The sequence below is a fragment of the Marmota monax genome, unplaced genomic scaffold (genome assembly GCF_021218885.2).
Source record: "Marmota monax isolate L192 unplaced genomic scaffold, Marmota_monax_Labrador192_F-V1.1 WCK01_AAM20220418_F8-fsc00076, whole genome shotgun sequence".
Taxonomy (NCBI): Eukaryota; Metazoa; Chordata; class Mammalia; order Rodentia; family Sciuridae; genus Marmota; species Marmota monax.
The window spans coordinates 8798266-8814253 of NW_026692843.1; the positions used below are offsets into that span (position 1 = coordinate 8798266).

Sequence of the window (15988 nt, forward strand, 5' to 3'; positions counted from 1 at the left end):
TGCAGGCAACAGGACAGTGACTCCCAGCATGGGAGGGCAAAAGCCACCCATGACGCCACATCAGCAAAACTCTTGAGCATCATCCTCCACCCCAGAACCAGAACCAGAACCACAGAGCTGCAGGAAGGAGCAGAACCACCAGGAGGAGGAGAACCACCAGGAAGGAGCAGAACCACCAGGAAGAGGAGAACCACCAGGGAAGGAGCAGAACCACCAGGAGGAGCAGAACCACCAGGAGGAGCAGAACCACCAGGAGGAGCAGAACCACCAGGAAGGAGCAGAACCACCAGGAAGGAGCAGAACCACCAGGAGGAGCAGAACCACCAGGAGGAGCAGAACCACCAGGAGGAGGAGAACCACCAGGAGGAGCAGAACCACCAGGAAGGAGCAGAACCACCAGGAGGAGGAGAACCACCAGGAGGAGCAGAACCACCAGGAGGAGCAGAACCACCAGGAGGAGCAGAACCACCAGGAAGGAGCAGAACCACCAGGAGGAGCAGAACCACCAGGAAGGAGCAGAACCACCAGGAGGAGCAGAACCACCAGGAGGAGCAGAACCACCAGGAAGGAGGAGAACCACGAGGAGGAGGAGAACCACCAGGAGGAGGAGAACCACCAGGAGGAGGAGAACCACCAGGAAGAGGAGAACCACCAGGAAGGAGCAGAACCACCAGGAGGAGGAGAACCACCAGGAGGAGCAGAACCACCAGGAGGAGGAGAACCACCAGGAGGAGCAGAACCACCAGGAGGAGCAGAACCACCAGGAGGAGGAGAACCACCAGGAGGAGGAGAACCACCAGGAGGAGGAGAACCACCAGGAGGAGCAGAACCACCAGGAGGAGGAGAACCACCAGGAGGAGCAGAACCACCAGGAGGAGCAGAACCACCAGGAAGGAGGAGAACCACCAGGAGGAGCAGAACCACCAGGAGGAGGAGAACCACCAGGAAGAGGAGAACCACCAGGAGGAGCAGAACCACCAGGAAGAGGAGAACCACCAGGAGGAGGAGAACCACCAGGATGAGCAGAACCACCAGGAGGAGGAGAACCACCAGGAGGAGCAGAACCACCAGGAGGAGGAGAACCACCAGGAGGAGGAGAACCACCAGGAGGAGGAGAACCACCAGGAGGAGCAGAACCACCAGGAGGAGGAGAACCACCAGGAGGAGGAGAACCACCAGGAGGAGGAGAACCACCAGGAGGAGGAGAACCACCAGGAAGGAGCAGAACCACCAGGAGGAGGAGAACCACCAGGAGGAGCAGAACCACCAGGAGGAGGAGAACCACCAGGAGGAGGAGAACCACCAGGAGGAGGAGAACCACCAGGAGGAGGAGAACCACCAGGAGGAGCAGAACCACCAGGAGGAGGAGAACCACCAGGAGGAGGAGAACCACCAGGAGGAGGAGAACCACCAGGAGGAGCAGAACCACCAGGAGGAGGAGAACCACCAGGAGGAGGAGAACCACCAGGAGGAGCAGAACCACCAGGAGGAGGAGAACCACCAGGAGGAGCAGAACCACCAGGAGGAGGAGAACCACCAGGAGGAGCAGAACCACCAGGAGGAGGAGAACCACCAGGAGGAGGAGAACCACCAGGAAGGAGCAGAACCACCAGGAGGAGCAGAACCACCAGGAGGAGGAGAACCACCAGGAGGAGCAGAACCACCAGGAGGAGGAGAACCACCAGGAGGAGCAGAACCACCAGGAGGAGCAGAACCACCAGGAGGAGCAGAACCACCAGGAAGGAGCAGAACCACCAGGAGGAGGAGAACCACCAGGAAGAGGAGAACCACCAGGAGGAGCAGAACCCCCTGAAAGGAACAATTCTCTGAGACAGGACACAGACACAGTCTCCCCAGGGAAGTGTTCCCCGCAAAATTGCCAGGGTCTCTCTGTCCAGTGTGCTCAGCACAATCTGAAGTCTACATGGTTTTCACATCTCTGCATTCCACTTATTGTGGTGCCAGTGGTGTAACTCAGAACAAAGCTGAGTTTTACATTTGCAAACTCATGTTCCCAGAACATTGTTAAAATACAGAAATTGACAGAAAGCATAATGGAGTCAACGTTAGCTCTGGTTGATATACAGTCCCCTCTGAGCCCCTCCCAGCCAGAGAGGCTGCTGGCCACCAGCGGCACTCTACCTAATGCTTGGGGTAGGGGTGGAAAGACAAGAGAAGAGACGGTGTGAAATTTCTCACCTTAATGAACTCTGTCTTTTTCTTAGATGAATAGTGGTAGGTTTGAAAGCAAAACAGGATTTTTATTTTAGTGGAGTGGGCTGAGGATGTAGCTCAGTGGAGAATCCCTGCCTGGCAGGCCCGCGACCCTGGTCCCACTAGCCCAGGGCTGAATGTCCACAGATGGGGGCCAGATGAGGACACACATCCAGAAACACCATCTAACCTTGAGAAGGAGGGAGTTCTGGCACACCCCAAGGTGGCAGAGCTGAGGACCGCACACAAGAGACAGAGCCAGACAGAAAGGAAGTGCCTGCAGGCTCCATCATGAGCATGGGCAGCACCTGAGGGCCCAAGCCCCAGACACAAGGCTGGCCAGGGCCGCCAGGGGCCGGGGAGGAAGAGGCTTCTTTAACAGAGCATCTGGCTGGGTGGGATGCTGGGGGAGGACCGCTGAGGACAGCCCAGGGAACATTACAACTCTCTGTGTTCTATTGTGGTTTTCCTGTGCTGAAGGTTGAACCCAGGGAGACTTCACTACTGAGCTACATCCCCAGCCCTTTTTTATTTTGAAACAAGGTCTCACTAAATTGCCCATACTGGCCTCAAACTGCCGATCCTCCGGCTTCAGTCTCCTGAGTCCCTAGGATTACAGACTGTACCACCACAGCCATAACTATGCGTTTTTACAATTAAAAACCAGACCGGGGATGTGGCTCAGTGGTAGAGTGATGGCCTGCAGGTGTGAGGCCCTGGGGTTTTGGGGTTTGATCCTCAGCACTGAGGGGAAAAGAATTAAAAACAAAAAAAAAGTGATAGAATGATTTTTATCTGAAAACACTGAAAATGATATACCTTGTATCTATGAAGAATAAAATTGAGATGTTAACTTACAAATTATGAGCAAGTGAGAATCTTTGAAGACTCTTTAAGAGGCTCAAGCTGATAGCCAGAGGCTAGTCACCAAGGACCTCTGGGGCAAGGCTAACCCTTACCCCACAGGACCACGGCAGAACTGGTCACCAAGGACTTCCTGAAGTAGGGCTGACCCTCGCCAGGCAGGACCAAAGCAGACCTGGTCACACCTGGTGCAAGGTGTCCAGCACACGTCCTGTTCCCACCTGAAGGGTGCCCATCTTGGCCACAAGGGCAGGGCAGCTCAGAAACCAAGGACGAGCCAGATTCTCCAGGTCTTCAAGTGGCTGGAAGTGGGTCCATGAATGCAGCCACGTGGTGTGTGGTGAGAAGGTGTGAGAAGCCACCCATTGCTGGAGGCAAGAGATGGGCAGGAGACAGGACTAAAAGAGGCAGGGGACAGAGGGAGGGGATAGAAGGAGGGGGCGGAGGGAGGGAATGGAGGCAGGGGATGGAGGGACCACACCAGACTGCAGAGAACCCTGGTGGGAGCTGGCTGGTCAAGCGAAGCCCACCCCACTGCCAGCGGAGCCCCCACAGCCACCACCACTATAGACCTGTGAACCCCACCCACCTTCTTTTTGTACAAATGACCCAGCCATACCACTCTGTGCCTTGAACCTTGGTTAACCTGCTCACAACATCTGCTTCTCTCTGTTGGGCCTGGTTCTGCAGTGCTGGGGGTGGAGTCCAGCGCCCGTGCGTGTTGGGCAAGCCTCTCCACTGAGCTGCCCACCCCCCCGCCGCTGCTCCCAGACACTGAACTTGTTGCTTCCTTGTTTCAGCTGCAGGTGAACGTGCTGTCCAAGTTTCTACTGGTGGCCAAGTCTTGCTATGAGCAGAGGAACTTCGCCACAGCTATGCAGATCCTGGGTGGGCTAGAGAACCTGGCTGTGAGGCAGTCTCCTGTGCGTGCACCTGGGCCATGGCCATGGGTGGGTGGAAGGCACACGGCCAGCAGGGGTCTCACCTGCGCTTCCATTGCAGGCCTGGAGAATGCTGCCTGCCAAGATCGCAGAGGTCCTGGAGGAGCTGAAAGCCGTGGAGGTACTGACCACAGAGCTTCCAACCTCAGGCCTTACTGCACACCCTGCAGGGCACCCACCCACACAGCCCATGTCAGGACCCCAGACACAGCCTGGTCACCTAGGCAAAGGGGCCCCACCTGCCAGGTCACATGGCCTGGCTGGGCTGCCTTCCTGGCACAGGGCACCAACCCAGGTTGGAAGTGGGACCTGAGCACGGCTGACTGAGAGACCTGCTCTAGGCACCCAGGGGGCCCCGGAGGATAATCAGCAGAAAACACTGTAGAAGTGACCTGGACTTTTCCAAAGTGGGGCAGCCAGAGCCTCAACTGTCAGCATCCACGTGGGCGGGCTGGTGTGTCCTCACTGCAAACACAATCACGGGGCTGCACTACCTGCCAGCATGGGTCTCATTTGGGAAGGTCGGGCTCCTGGCTCTTTAGGAGCCCAGCAGAGAATAAGGAATTTGCCGTTAGAGCAGCTCAGAGCTCTCTGGCTGTCGGCATTCTGTGCCCAGTGCATAAGAGTCCAGGCTTACAACCCTCAGTCCAGGAACCCCAGGTTCATGTTGAACTAAATGTGCAGTCAGAGTGCTGTGCAGCACCCCCCCACACACAGCCAGTACACAGGCTGCCCTGACTTCCTGCTGACACCCCTGGCTGGGCCACCAGGTGTTCCTGAAGAGCGACAGCCTGTGTCTGATGGAAGGTCGGCGCTTTCGAGCCCAGCCCACCCTGCCCTCAGCCCGCCTCCTGGCCATGCACATTCAGCAGCTGGAGACAGGGGGCTTCACCATGACCAATGGAGCCCACAGGTGGAGCAAGCTCAGGTAAGGGGGCTCAGCATGACCAACAGAGCCCACAGGTGAGCTGACTAGGTGGGAGAGTTTCACCATGACCAACAGTGCCCACAGGTGAGCAGGCTCAGTTGGGGGCTTCACCATGACCAATGGAGCCCACAGGTGAGCAGGCACAGGTGAAGGCTTCACCATGACCAATGGAGCCCACAGGTGAACAGTCTCAGGTGCACCCCTCCTCCAGTTCCTCCTGCTCTCTGGCTGTCGGCATTCTGTGCCCAGAGCATAAGAGTCCAGGCTTACAGATGGAGCTCAGAGGCCAGGGCATTTACCCTGTCTCAGCCCTTGCCCTGCCCCAGGGCCTCAGCACTTCTCAAAAAACAGTGTGATTCCGGTACTGCCGGTATCCACGGTCCCTAAATGCCCCACATTCTCGAGTGACCTCCTGATGGAACCCAGGCACCCTACCATCACCTCCCTGGCTTCTGCAGCACAGAGGCTCCCAGTACGTGAATGCCCCAGCCTGGGTGTCCCTTCTCTAGGCCTCCCGGAGGCACCTCACCGAGACATCAGTTGGAACCAGTCAGTTCTCCAGCCATTCCCGGGCCCGCTGTTTCCCTGACCAGCATCCTTGCCACACTGCCATCCACATGCTGCCTGGGAGGCATGGACCAGAGAGTAGCTACAAAGCCCACTGCTATGACCCTCCAGCAGCCCACACACCCAGGCCTCATAGGAGCCTGGCTCTCATTCTGCCTCAGGAGGTGCTGGCCAGGTGGCCTCTCCTCAGAGACCCAGGACCTGTCCCAGGTACCCCTCCAGGTGCCATAGCTTGCAGACACACCCAGGCCCCAGTCTCAGCCTCACCTTCTCAGCTCGCATCTTCACCCGTGCTCTGCGTCAGCCACGTGGCAGTCAGAGTACCTGGTCAGGCTGCAGCCTGGCTGGACAGACAAGGCCCAGAGGACCCAGTGCACAGTGGCTCCCTATTCAGACAGTCACCAACTTAAAAAAAAAAATGTAAAATGCATCCCAAATGTAAGTTTATCATAAGAGACCAGAAAGCCTGCCTCCGTACACAGAACTAATGACACAAGGCAGTGCCACCATTTAGAAGGGACTCGGGCCGAGGCTTGGTGACCTCTCTTGATTCTGTGTGGATGTGTGTAGACACATGGGCCTCTGATGGACAAAAGCCACATAACTCCTGCTGGACACACTGATTCTCCATCCAGACTCAGGCGGAGTGCCTGTCTGCGGGGCCTGCGACCCCCCAGACAGGCGAAAGGGCCTGAGTCCTCAGCTGATAACCAGTGGCATGCTGGCCACTGGCGTCACTGCAGCACAGAGTAGAGGCACCACACAAGGACACATCTGTACGCATCGTCCCCCGGTGAGCCGTGACCACTGGCACTGGGTTTCATTCGTGCTGGGACATTCAGTTCTGCAGCCTGATAGAGGGTCAGTAAACGCTGTGGAACCAAGAGTGGGCGAGGCCACGTGGGACCTGAGCCAAGGCCTTGTGAACAGAGGCAGGAAACCTGCCCTTTGGTGTCTATGCTTTGAGAGCGCTGGGTTCGAGCCTTTCCTAAGAACACACCAGGATTCACAGGGACGCGACTCCCTGTGGCTTGTGCAGACTGACTGTGGCTTTTCCTTCCCCACCACAGGAACATAGCCAAGGTGGTGAGCCAGGTCCACGCATTCCAGGAGAACCCCTACACGTTCAGCCCCGACCCCAAGCTGCAGTCTCACCTCAAGCAGAGGATCGCCCGCTTCAGCGGGGCCGACATTGCCATCCTGGCAGCAGACAACAGGGCCAAGCTGCACCAGGTCCCGAGCGAGAAGCACTCTCGGAAGATCCAGGACAAGCTGCGGAGAATGAAGGCCACGTTCCAGTAGCTCAGGACCTGGTCGGTGGGGGTCCAAGCGGGACCAGCTGGGGGAGGCAGCTGCATTCCCAGAACCCCGCAGAACCTGGACTTCCACCAGGTCCGGATCTGAAGGTGGAGCTCAGAGGAGCTTGCCCAAGGCCCTGCCACAGGGCGCACAGAGCTGCTCCAGCCTGACCCAGCAGCAGAGGCGGCAGCTCCAGGACACTGCACAGGGTGGGCATAGCATTTATTAGCCCATTTCTGCTGCAACTTGAAATGAAACTAGAATAAGTAGACTTCCTTCAGTTTCGTATTTACAATATCTCCATAAACAAATGTCTCTCTATTCTTTGGTGACTCCTGCCCAAAACAACCCAAAACCCATCCATCCCTGACCCCACAGATTCCAGACCCAGCTGCTCACTGAACAGTGTTGCCACACCTGTCCAGAAGCAAAGGACCAAAACTGATCCCTGCACCAGCAGCTCCCAGGCTTCTGACTGGGCCCTGCTGGGATCATGCTCCCACCACCCACCCACCTGGCCTTCCACGGGCACCCCACTGTGCCAGCATGTGGGGGAAGGAGTTCTATCCCAGCCAGCCATCCTGCTGTGGCCGCTGCTCCTCCCCATGCCTGGTGCCCCAGCTGGGAACAGCTACCCTAAGGGACATGCCCAGGCGAAGGCTTCAGCCCTGGAACAGGGTGTGAGGCACTAACAGCAGCTCCAGAGCAGGGAGGCCACCTGAGCTGAAGGCGCCTATGCACACCTCACAGCCAGTGCGGCAGGGCTACCCATGCCTTCAGCTGCCAAGCATGTGCACTCCTGACCACCGCGTCCCTCTGCTTGGCACCAGCACTAGCGCTTTGTCAGACACGGACATGAGGCTTGCTGCCCAGTGGTACCAAGCCCTTCCCTGAATTTGTGGTCTAGACAGTCTGTATTGAGCACTGGCTCAGCGAGTGGAGAGCCCCTCTAGCCGGGGGGCCTGGGAACCTGTGGAGTGCAGTGGGTCAGGGAGACTCACCTGCTAGACACATGGGCCATCCCAGGAGCCTCCTGCTGTGAGACCCAAGACTGTGTGTTAGAGGAGGTGGCCCCAGTGAGCCACTAGTGACGTTTCAGGGGCAGCTGCGTGCTGTACTGTCAATGCTGAGGTTTTCCCCACATGAACCCACTGGGACCAAGCCCTGCTTCCGCGTGTGTGAGGGACTCACTGTGAGGACCCTGGTGTCCTGCTGATGAGCGCCGTCTTCAGATTTTGTCTGTGCCCAGCGCAGCAGCAGCCCAACTGTCTCTGGGGAAGCAGCGGGCTTCCGGCTTCAGCACTGTTTGCATGGCACCCTGATGTCACGCGGTACAGATTTCTGAATAAAGTCATTTCTACCAAGCCATTGCTGTGTGGCTCATTCCAAAGCCATACCCCACCGAGGGTAAGGCGAGGTATGTGCAGTAGCAGATGTGCCTGGCCCAGGCCTGGAACCAAACTGCCAGGCCACAGCACCGTCACATGGTCACACTTGCACACTCAGTGACACCCAGAGGGCCCGGGTCGGCAGACTTACCCTAACTTAGGTGCTACCAGAAGCCAAGTGCCTTAAATTCCCAGGAATGTGAAAGCAAACCTACCTCCTGCTGCAGGAGCGAAGCTGAGTGAGGACTGTGGACCCTGGGAAACAGGTCCACATCTCGGGCCGTTCTGCCATGTGCCCTGCTCACCCCAGCCAGTTCCCCCGGCAGCCCAAACGTGGCCCACAGCCCACAGGTGAGACAGTGGATCCCTTGCTCACCCAGCAAGGCCTCACCAGGACTTCGGCCCTGGCTCAGAATGGGGTGAGGTAGGGCACTGTTGTGGGGGCTCTCATGCCCACGTGATCGGTTAGGACTGGTGACACCCCAAAGGAGGAGCTTAAGGCTCTTCTGAGTTTCGAGTGTGAACTCTGGGTGTTTTTATGGAAGTACTGAGGCTCTGAGGAAGTTCCTGTAATGAACAATGCTGCTATCTGCCTGGCTATCTGCCAAAAAGACAATGGGACAGTAATGTGGCAGCTATTCCAGGTGAGTGGTCCAGGCCTCACCCACCCTACGTCACTGAAGCCCTAGCCCTGTGTGCCACCCCTTCCCCTCCTGCAAGGCTGGAAGACACTGCTCAGGAAGGTCTCCCATCAGAGCAGCAAGTCTGTGAACTTAGACCCTGGAGAACCCAGGGCCAGTACAGCCTGCAGGAGTGTGCCTCTCCTAGCCGACTGGAGCCTGCCCTGCACACGGCAGCAGAGGACACCACCAACACACAGGAGGTTCAAGGACCCTGAGGCCACCATGCCAGTGGCAAGCCCAAGAAGCCACATGGTGGCCTACACAGACAGACATGCCCCAGGGGCCCCGTCTAGGAGCCACCAGGCACCAGCACAGGGCACCTGGAGAAGGCCTGAGAACCTCAAAAATAGCAAGCTGTAGCCCAGAAATACTGTCCCCGGGTGGGAGATATAGCTCAGTTGGTAGAATGCTTGCCTAGCACACATAAAGCCCTGGGTTCAATTCCCAGCACTACAAACAAACAATAAGAAATTATCAAAGAAAGAAAAAGTAGTACTGCCCCGGACAAACCAGGTTCATGTGGCCAGCCAGAGGCTGCCCTCACCTGCCTCAGGCATAAGAGATACAGGCAAGCAGTCCCTGGTCCTCACCCAAGCCCCGGACCAGAGTCACCAGCTAATGAAAAGGTGGCTCATTACATCACACCACAGATGACCAAATGTCATGCAGGACGTAGAGCTAGTCAGCTCCCTTCTTAGAGACTTGGTCTCCTGTCTGAGGGTTCTCACAGTCCAGGGACACCAGGGAAGCACCTCATGGCTGCAGAGGCAGCATGACTCTCATGGAGGTACTGGGCTTGAGCCACCCTCTGCCTGCCACTCCTCACCTCGCTCAGTGCCCCCACCTCCCTAGACCCCGACTGCCTCACAGAGAAGCACACTTGGGGTCCCCAGCTTAGGACAGATCATGCTCCCACACAGCAGCTTTCCAAAGGAATGTTTAGGGAAGTGAGCATCCACCCCACTGATCCCCAATCCTACTCCCCCACAGGACAAGATATGGGCTGCCTTGTGGTCCATAAACGTCCTTGTGCAGGTTCTAGGGAGACGTCTGGTTTCGGCTTCTCTAGATAAATACCATGGGCGCGCCTGATGGATCCTCGGGAGAGAATACTTTAGTTTTACAAGAATCCACCAGACTGTCCCAAAAGTAGCTATTGTATGTAAACCAGGCTGAGGCAGGAGGATCCTCAGAAACTTAGCAAACTGTTTGGATGACCATAGCCTGAGCCTAAGCTACTCCATTTTAAAAACTCCAGTTTAACCTGCAGTCTCATTAGGCACACCCACAGATTCCTCCAGCATGACCTCAAACAAGTTACTTCCCCTCACCCCTGGGAGGCTGTCCTCGCCTAATAAGAGGGAAGGGGAGAAAATCTGGGTGGAGACCACCAGACCAGATGTTTCTACCCCAGGGTAAATGATGTCACTCAGAAATCCAGTGGTAGCTGATAAGGATTGAAAGGGGGGTCAAAAGCCCCCAAATTTAGTATAAAAGACAGGAATTCAGCCAGCCAAAACAAGGATGCACTCGAGCTGGAGACCCTGATGAGCACCTGACACCCCATCAATTGTCATCTTTCCTGATCCTCTGCGTGATGATCACTGCTCTCAAACTCTACCGCCTCCTCTGGACCTTGGTGAGAGCTGCAACTTCTCCCTATGACCCCCTCCTCAACCGGTCATCCACTCCACGCCAGGAAAGGCCTGCCTTGGTTCCGGACCTGATCACCCCTGATCACCGTGGTCTGAGTGAGTGTGCATCTGCTGGACTTAAAGCCTAAGGCTTAAGACTTTTGAACTTAGCATGCAGAGGAAATGTCTGTTGTTAGCTTATCATGATTAAGTAGGTTTTGCAGTGCTTAGAGTTAATCTAGAATTGTTTGCTGTGAATTGATTATGTCTATTGCAGTACCTAGCATTAAGGATTGTCGTTTTCTTGATTAAGAACCTATAGAGTGAAACTGTAGTGAGTGATTTGAGTGAATAAACCATTGAAAGGGGCAGAAGTGCGTGGACATTCTTTATTTCTCCCCTCGACTGCATATGCTGCAATTCTGCAGCCTCCCAACACAAACCCTATCTCAAAATAAAAAAACAAAAAGGGCTAAGGACCTAACTAAGTGGTACAGTCTCTCATATCAAAAAAAAAAAATGGTAGCTGCGGTTCTGCATCCCCACCAACTCTGGTGAGAGCACCCATTCTTCCTCACCATCACTGGGTGTGATCAGTGTCTGGCTTGGGTGGGGGGGGGGGGGTCGGTTTGCTAGGTCTCTAATGACAAATGATGGTATCTTCTCACCATTTGCCATTGGGGACCTGGAGATTATTTTTTAGTTCCAATGTACACAGTCTTCCCATCTGCAAAGAATGAGTATCTTATTGCTTGTTTTCCAGTTTTATAAATCTTATTTCTTTTTCTTGTCTTACTGCACTGGCTAGAACTTCTAGAATAAGGTTGGATGAAAGTGATGTTGGGCATTCTTGTCTTGGTTCTAGTCTCAAAGAGGAAATGCCCAGTACTTTATGTTACCTATATTGACAGCTACAAATACACTTTACCAGGCCAAAGATGGTCCCTTTCTGTAGCGTGTGTGAATGACTTTAGGCCCAAGAGCGGGCTGATGCTCTATCAGATCAAGCTCTATCTACCTTAGGGAAGCAGCCTGGCTTCAAGGTGAACACCCCATTGATGCCTGGATTAGTACAATGAACAGGCCTGATGTGCATTTGCCAAAACACACAACTACACTGGGGAGAGGGGTGGGAGTAGTAGAGTCAGGATAAGCACTATTTGGAAAAAACACTGAGGTCGGAAAAGCAGGCGCGACCATTTTTGTGGCTGGAAGTGTTCCACCGCTGGATATGGGCGGTGATTAAAGGGCATGGCACATGCGTAAAAATAAAATGACCCCTGAGACCTTACATGTATTTCTGTATTATACTGTACCTCAATACATGGATTTAAAAACAAGATCACTAAGATCCCTATTGTTTTTGCAATTTCTTACACGTCGGACAGAGGCTGAGCTCTGCTCTGTGAACTTGTCGGCCTAGGCGTCCATAAGTAAAGTCAAGTAAACCAAGACGCACGGACAAGCCAAGCAGAACTCGGCGGGCCTGATGGGCGGGGCAGCCGGGGGCGGGGCGCCCAGCGGTGGGAGGGTCGCGTAGACCCGGCACCAACGCGGAGGGCGGCGCAGGGTCCTCAGAGCGCGTGTGGGCGGCTCGGGCGCCTCTACGGTAAGGCCCCGACCCCGGAACCGCGCGCCCCGGCCCGGCTCCGGGATGCTGCTCCGTCCCCGGCGGCCGCCACCGCTCGCGCCTCCGGGGCCGCCGTCGCCAGACAGTCCCGACGCTGACCTGCGGCCGACCGGGGACGGCCCCGGGACCCCACCTGTGGGTCCCACCACGCTAGGCGCGCTGGCGGAGCCCGAGTCGCCCCAGTCGCCCGTGTCCCCGGGATCGGCACAGCGCACGCCCTGGAGCGCCCGGGAGACTGAGCTGCTGCTGGGCACGCTGCTGCAGCCGGCCGTGTGGCGCTCGCTGCTGCTGGACCGCCGCCAGGCGCTGCCCACCTATCGCCGCGTGTCCGCCGCGCTGGCCCGCCAGCAGGTGCGGCGCACGCCAGCGCAGTGCCGCCGGCGGTACAAGTTCCTCAAGGACAAGCTCCGCGACGCACAGGGCCAGCCGCCCGGGCCCTTCGACGCACAGATCCGCGAGCTCATGGGGCTGCTGGGCGACAACGGGCGCAGGCGGGTCCGCCGCCGCCCCTCTGGACCCGGACGCCCCCAGCGCGGCCGCCGCCCGGCCGCCGCTGCGCCCGCCCCAGACGACCCAGGTATGTGCGGGAGGAAAGGCTGGGGGAGGGGGAGGAAGCGACGCGCCGGTGTCCCTGACCCACCACGCGCTCCGCTCCTCAGGCGCCTCGCCGCAGCCGGCCGCCCGGGATCCAGACGTGGACGCCGTCTGCGCGCTCAGGTTCAGCCCGTCCGTGCCGAAGTCTGCGGACGCCTGCCGCGCACCGGGCTCCCCACCGGCCCCCGCCCAGACGGCTCTCCGCACAGTCTCCCCCGAACGCGGCCACGCTCGGGGCTCCCCACCGCCGCCGGATCCCGCCCCCGAGGACCCGGACGAGCCGCCTGGCAGCCCCGAGGACCGCGCGCCCCCACAAGTTGCGCCCCCACAGGCTGCGCCCCCGTCGCTGAACGCCGCGCTGCTGCAGACCCTGACGCACCTGGGCGACATCGTGGCTGTCCTGGGACCGTTGCGCGACCAGCTGCTGACCCTGAACCAGCACGTGGAGCAGCTGCGTGGCTCCTTCGACCAGACGGTGTCCCTGGCCGTGGGTTTCATCTTGGGCAGTGCAGCCGCAGAGCGGGGCGTCCTGAGGGACCCGCGAGAGTGAGGCCCGGCCGGGCCAGCCTCCCTCTTCAGGGCAGAGCCCCCGTCTGCCTAGACCCCTTCCTACAGCCCTTACCCCCACCCAAACCTAGGTGCGTTCAATAAAAAGATTGTTTTTGACCTGATCCTGTGAATGAGTGGTTAGGGGCTGCAAAGGTCAGGGCAACGTTAAAATGCCTTGGGATCCAGGGAGGGGCTCCAGCTTGCTCCTGATGTTTTGCTGACACTCTGGGGAGTGCTGGGACCTTGAGCACTTGTGGGACCGCAGTCTCCTCGGGGAGGACACCGGGTATCTTGTTACGGGTCCCGGTTACCACCCAGCGCTCTCAAGTCCACACCGGACCTTGCCCACCAGAATCTCCGGTGGCAGGGACCAGCGACGAGAATCGGCCCTCTGCGGAAGGGCTGAAAGGCCGGAGGGGGAGGGGTAAGAAGGTGACCGCGCCGGGTCCGCCGAGCGCTGAGTGGGTGGAGCGTCCCGAAGTCCTGCCTTAGCCTGGGCCAGTCTGGAGCCTCTGGGCTGCGCTCAGTCGGACGCTCCTCATAAAGACGATCTTAGAGCGCAGCTCCTGTGAAGGCCCTTATCTTGTCCCTGGGGAGGTGGCTGGGCTGGGGTCTAAACTCTTGGGTAGCAGAGGTTCGAAGCAAAACTACCCAGAAGTTTTTTCGCAACTGCAGTTCCTGAGCCCTCCTTGCACTGGAGAGTCAGGGTGGGGGAGGGCGGGTGGCCAGAGGCAAGGATGTAGCCTGAGGCCCTTCACTAGCATGACAATGTGTGCTTAAGCGAGACAATGGCCCCATTTTACAAGTATGGGAGCCCATCCGGGCCACACAGCTGAGGGGTTTGCCCAGTGGGTAGCAGGGCCACAGCCCCTCCCCCACATCCTCTGGGGAGACACCAAATAGGTCCTGGAACTCTGAGAACCAGTCCGGAGCTGACTTGGATGTCACCTCATCTAAGACATGTGCCATGTGCCCCCATTCTGTTTTGAGAGTTGCAAGCCCCCAAAGCCTTTTGGATGAGCCAAGCTTGCAAACAACCCGTACAAGTGCATACCCCCTGGGAAGTCAGAGACACCACTGGAGACACTACAGGCCCCCTGCCTGGGGGCCTCAGACTTGGCAGAATCCTGTCTCAAAAGTTAAGACAAGACTGGGATAGAAAATAACTTTTTAACAAAGCATGGGATACAGCTCTGGTGGAGTGCCCTGGGCTCAATCCCCAGTATCCAAGGGTAGAAAAAGAAAAAGATTTCTGTATTTCCCAGCAAATACACCCACATTCTAAGGATGGATCCTCTGCCACCCTCAGCCTGTAAGAGATCAGTTTCTCTGAGCTGAGGTCCTTGAGGACCAGAGAGATGCCCCCTGCCTCCCTGCTGCTTATAGTAAATGGACACTCCTGCACTGGCCCTCTTCTCATCTGGGGAGGAGCGTGTTTTGGCTGTGTGCTCTAGAGGCAGAGGGAGTTGAAAGGGCCAAGCTTGTGGCTCCCCTAAGTTCCTTGGCTAGTTTCCTTAGACTTTAAACCTGCCTATGTTGCCCAAAGCTGCTGCGTCTTCACCCTGCCTACTGGAGAGGACCATCTCAAACTCATCTTGTGCCAGGCATCCTGATCTGCCCTGGTGAGTGGTGGGGCATCCCCAGCCTCAGCCCACAACTGGCTCTAAAAGGGTCCCCAAGGGCCACTCCTCAGGTTGGTGCCCTTGTGGCTTGCCAGTGCCCCTTTGGCCAGCAGATCCAAACCTGTTTTAATAATATGTGACCTCTGAATCACCTCCTGACCTTGTCGAGGTGTGGTTCAGCCAGGTACACAGCCACCTCGTGCAGCAGTACCGTATCAGAACATCTTCCTGACCAAGTATTCCCCACCCACCACATTTCTTCTGTGCTGGCTCTTTTCCTGCAGGCCTACCCATTCGGTGGTGTGCACTGGGAGTCCCTTCCTTCCACCTCGCCGCTGTGAGAAATGAACACGGGTGCACACGTCTCCTAGAGACCCGGATTTTAGTTCTTCCCAGGGTGCTGGGAGGTGGCATTACTGGCTCATACAGGAATCCTCTGTTTGGGAGGACATACTCCACAGGAGCTGCTTCTTTTTAGGTTCATACCAGCTGTGCTCGAGGGCTCCTGGTTTTCTTCATCCACAACACTCTTACTTGCTGGGTGTTTTATTATTATTACCACTACTATTATTATTATGCTCCCAGTGGACATGAGGTTTGCCCTTTCATCTTATTTATGAATTTTGTGTCACGAAGGACCCAGGTGGCACAGATCTGTGATTTATGAACTGCACCCACCCCCATTGCACAGTAGTATTCAGGGCTTGGGGTACTGAGGCACCGCCAGCCCCCCATTTTAAAAATTTAATTAGAGCATTATAGGTATACATTGGGTTCATTTTGATGAAATCATACATGCGTGGTATTTGATTTCAGTCCCTGCTGCCCCCTTCCCTGTCTCCTCCCTCCCCCTAGTCTCCTTCCTCTATGCTGCTGATCTTCCTTTTCCTCATTTGTTCATTTATTTTGATGGGTGCTTTCCACACATATATAAAGGTGAAATTCCCCATGGTATATTTCTGTGTGCACATGACATGATTTTGCTAAATGTATCCGCATTTCCTCCCCTTTCCCATCCCTTCCCTGCCCTCCAGTCTTCTACTCCACTGATCTTCCCTGTCTTTGTGGTATCTTA

The 15988-nt window shown here is 56.7% G+C and overlaps 2 protein-coding genes across 6 annotated transcripts in view; both read left to right on the forward strand.

Moving 5' to 3' along the window:
* Kndc1 (kinase non-catalytic C-lobe domain containing 1) overlaps positions 1 to 8181 on the forward strand; it is a 48312-nt gene extending 40131 nt beyond the window's left edge. For all 5 annotated transcript variants that reach the window (XM_046448877.2, XM_046448876.2, XM_046448878.2 and 2 more), the window contains 4 exons: positions 3879 to 4001; positions 4081 to 4140; positions 4790 to 4947; positions 6585 to 8181. In XM_046448877.2, coding sequence (XP_046304833.1) covers positions 3879 to 4001; positions 4081 to 4140; positions 4790 to 4947; positions 6585 to 6816 — 573 coding nt within the window. In that variant the 3' untranslated portion in view covers positions 6817 to 8181. The remainder of the gene's footprint in view (positions 1 to 3878; positions 4002 to 4080; positions 4141 to 4789; positions 4948 to 6584) is intronic.
* A 3991-nt stretch (positions 8182 to 12172) lies between these two features.
* On the forward strand, positions 12173 to 13342 carry Utf1 (undifferentiated embryonic cell transcription factor 1). Its single transcript, XM_046448733.2, has 2 exons — positions 12173 to 12725; positions 12808 to 13342. Exons 1-2 carry the CDS (start codon positions 12173 to 12175, stop codon positions 13290 to 13292), a joined length of 1038 nt encoding a protein of 345 aa, XP_046304689.1. The 3' UTR covers positions 13293 to 13342.
* Positions 13343 to 15988: the final 2646 nt, after the last annotated feature.

Coding starts and splice junctions, on each gene's coding strand:
- Utf1 (XM_046448733.2), top strand. CDS start 12,173: ATGCTGCTCCGTCCCCGGCGGCCGCCACCGCTCGCGCCTCCGGGGCCG. Junction 12,726..12,807: donor GCCCGCCCCAGACGACCCAG/GTATGTGCGGGA, acceptor TCCGCTCCTCAG/GCGCCTCGCCGCAGCCGGCC.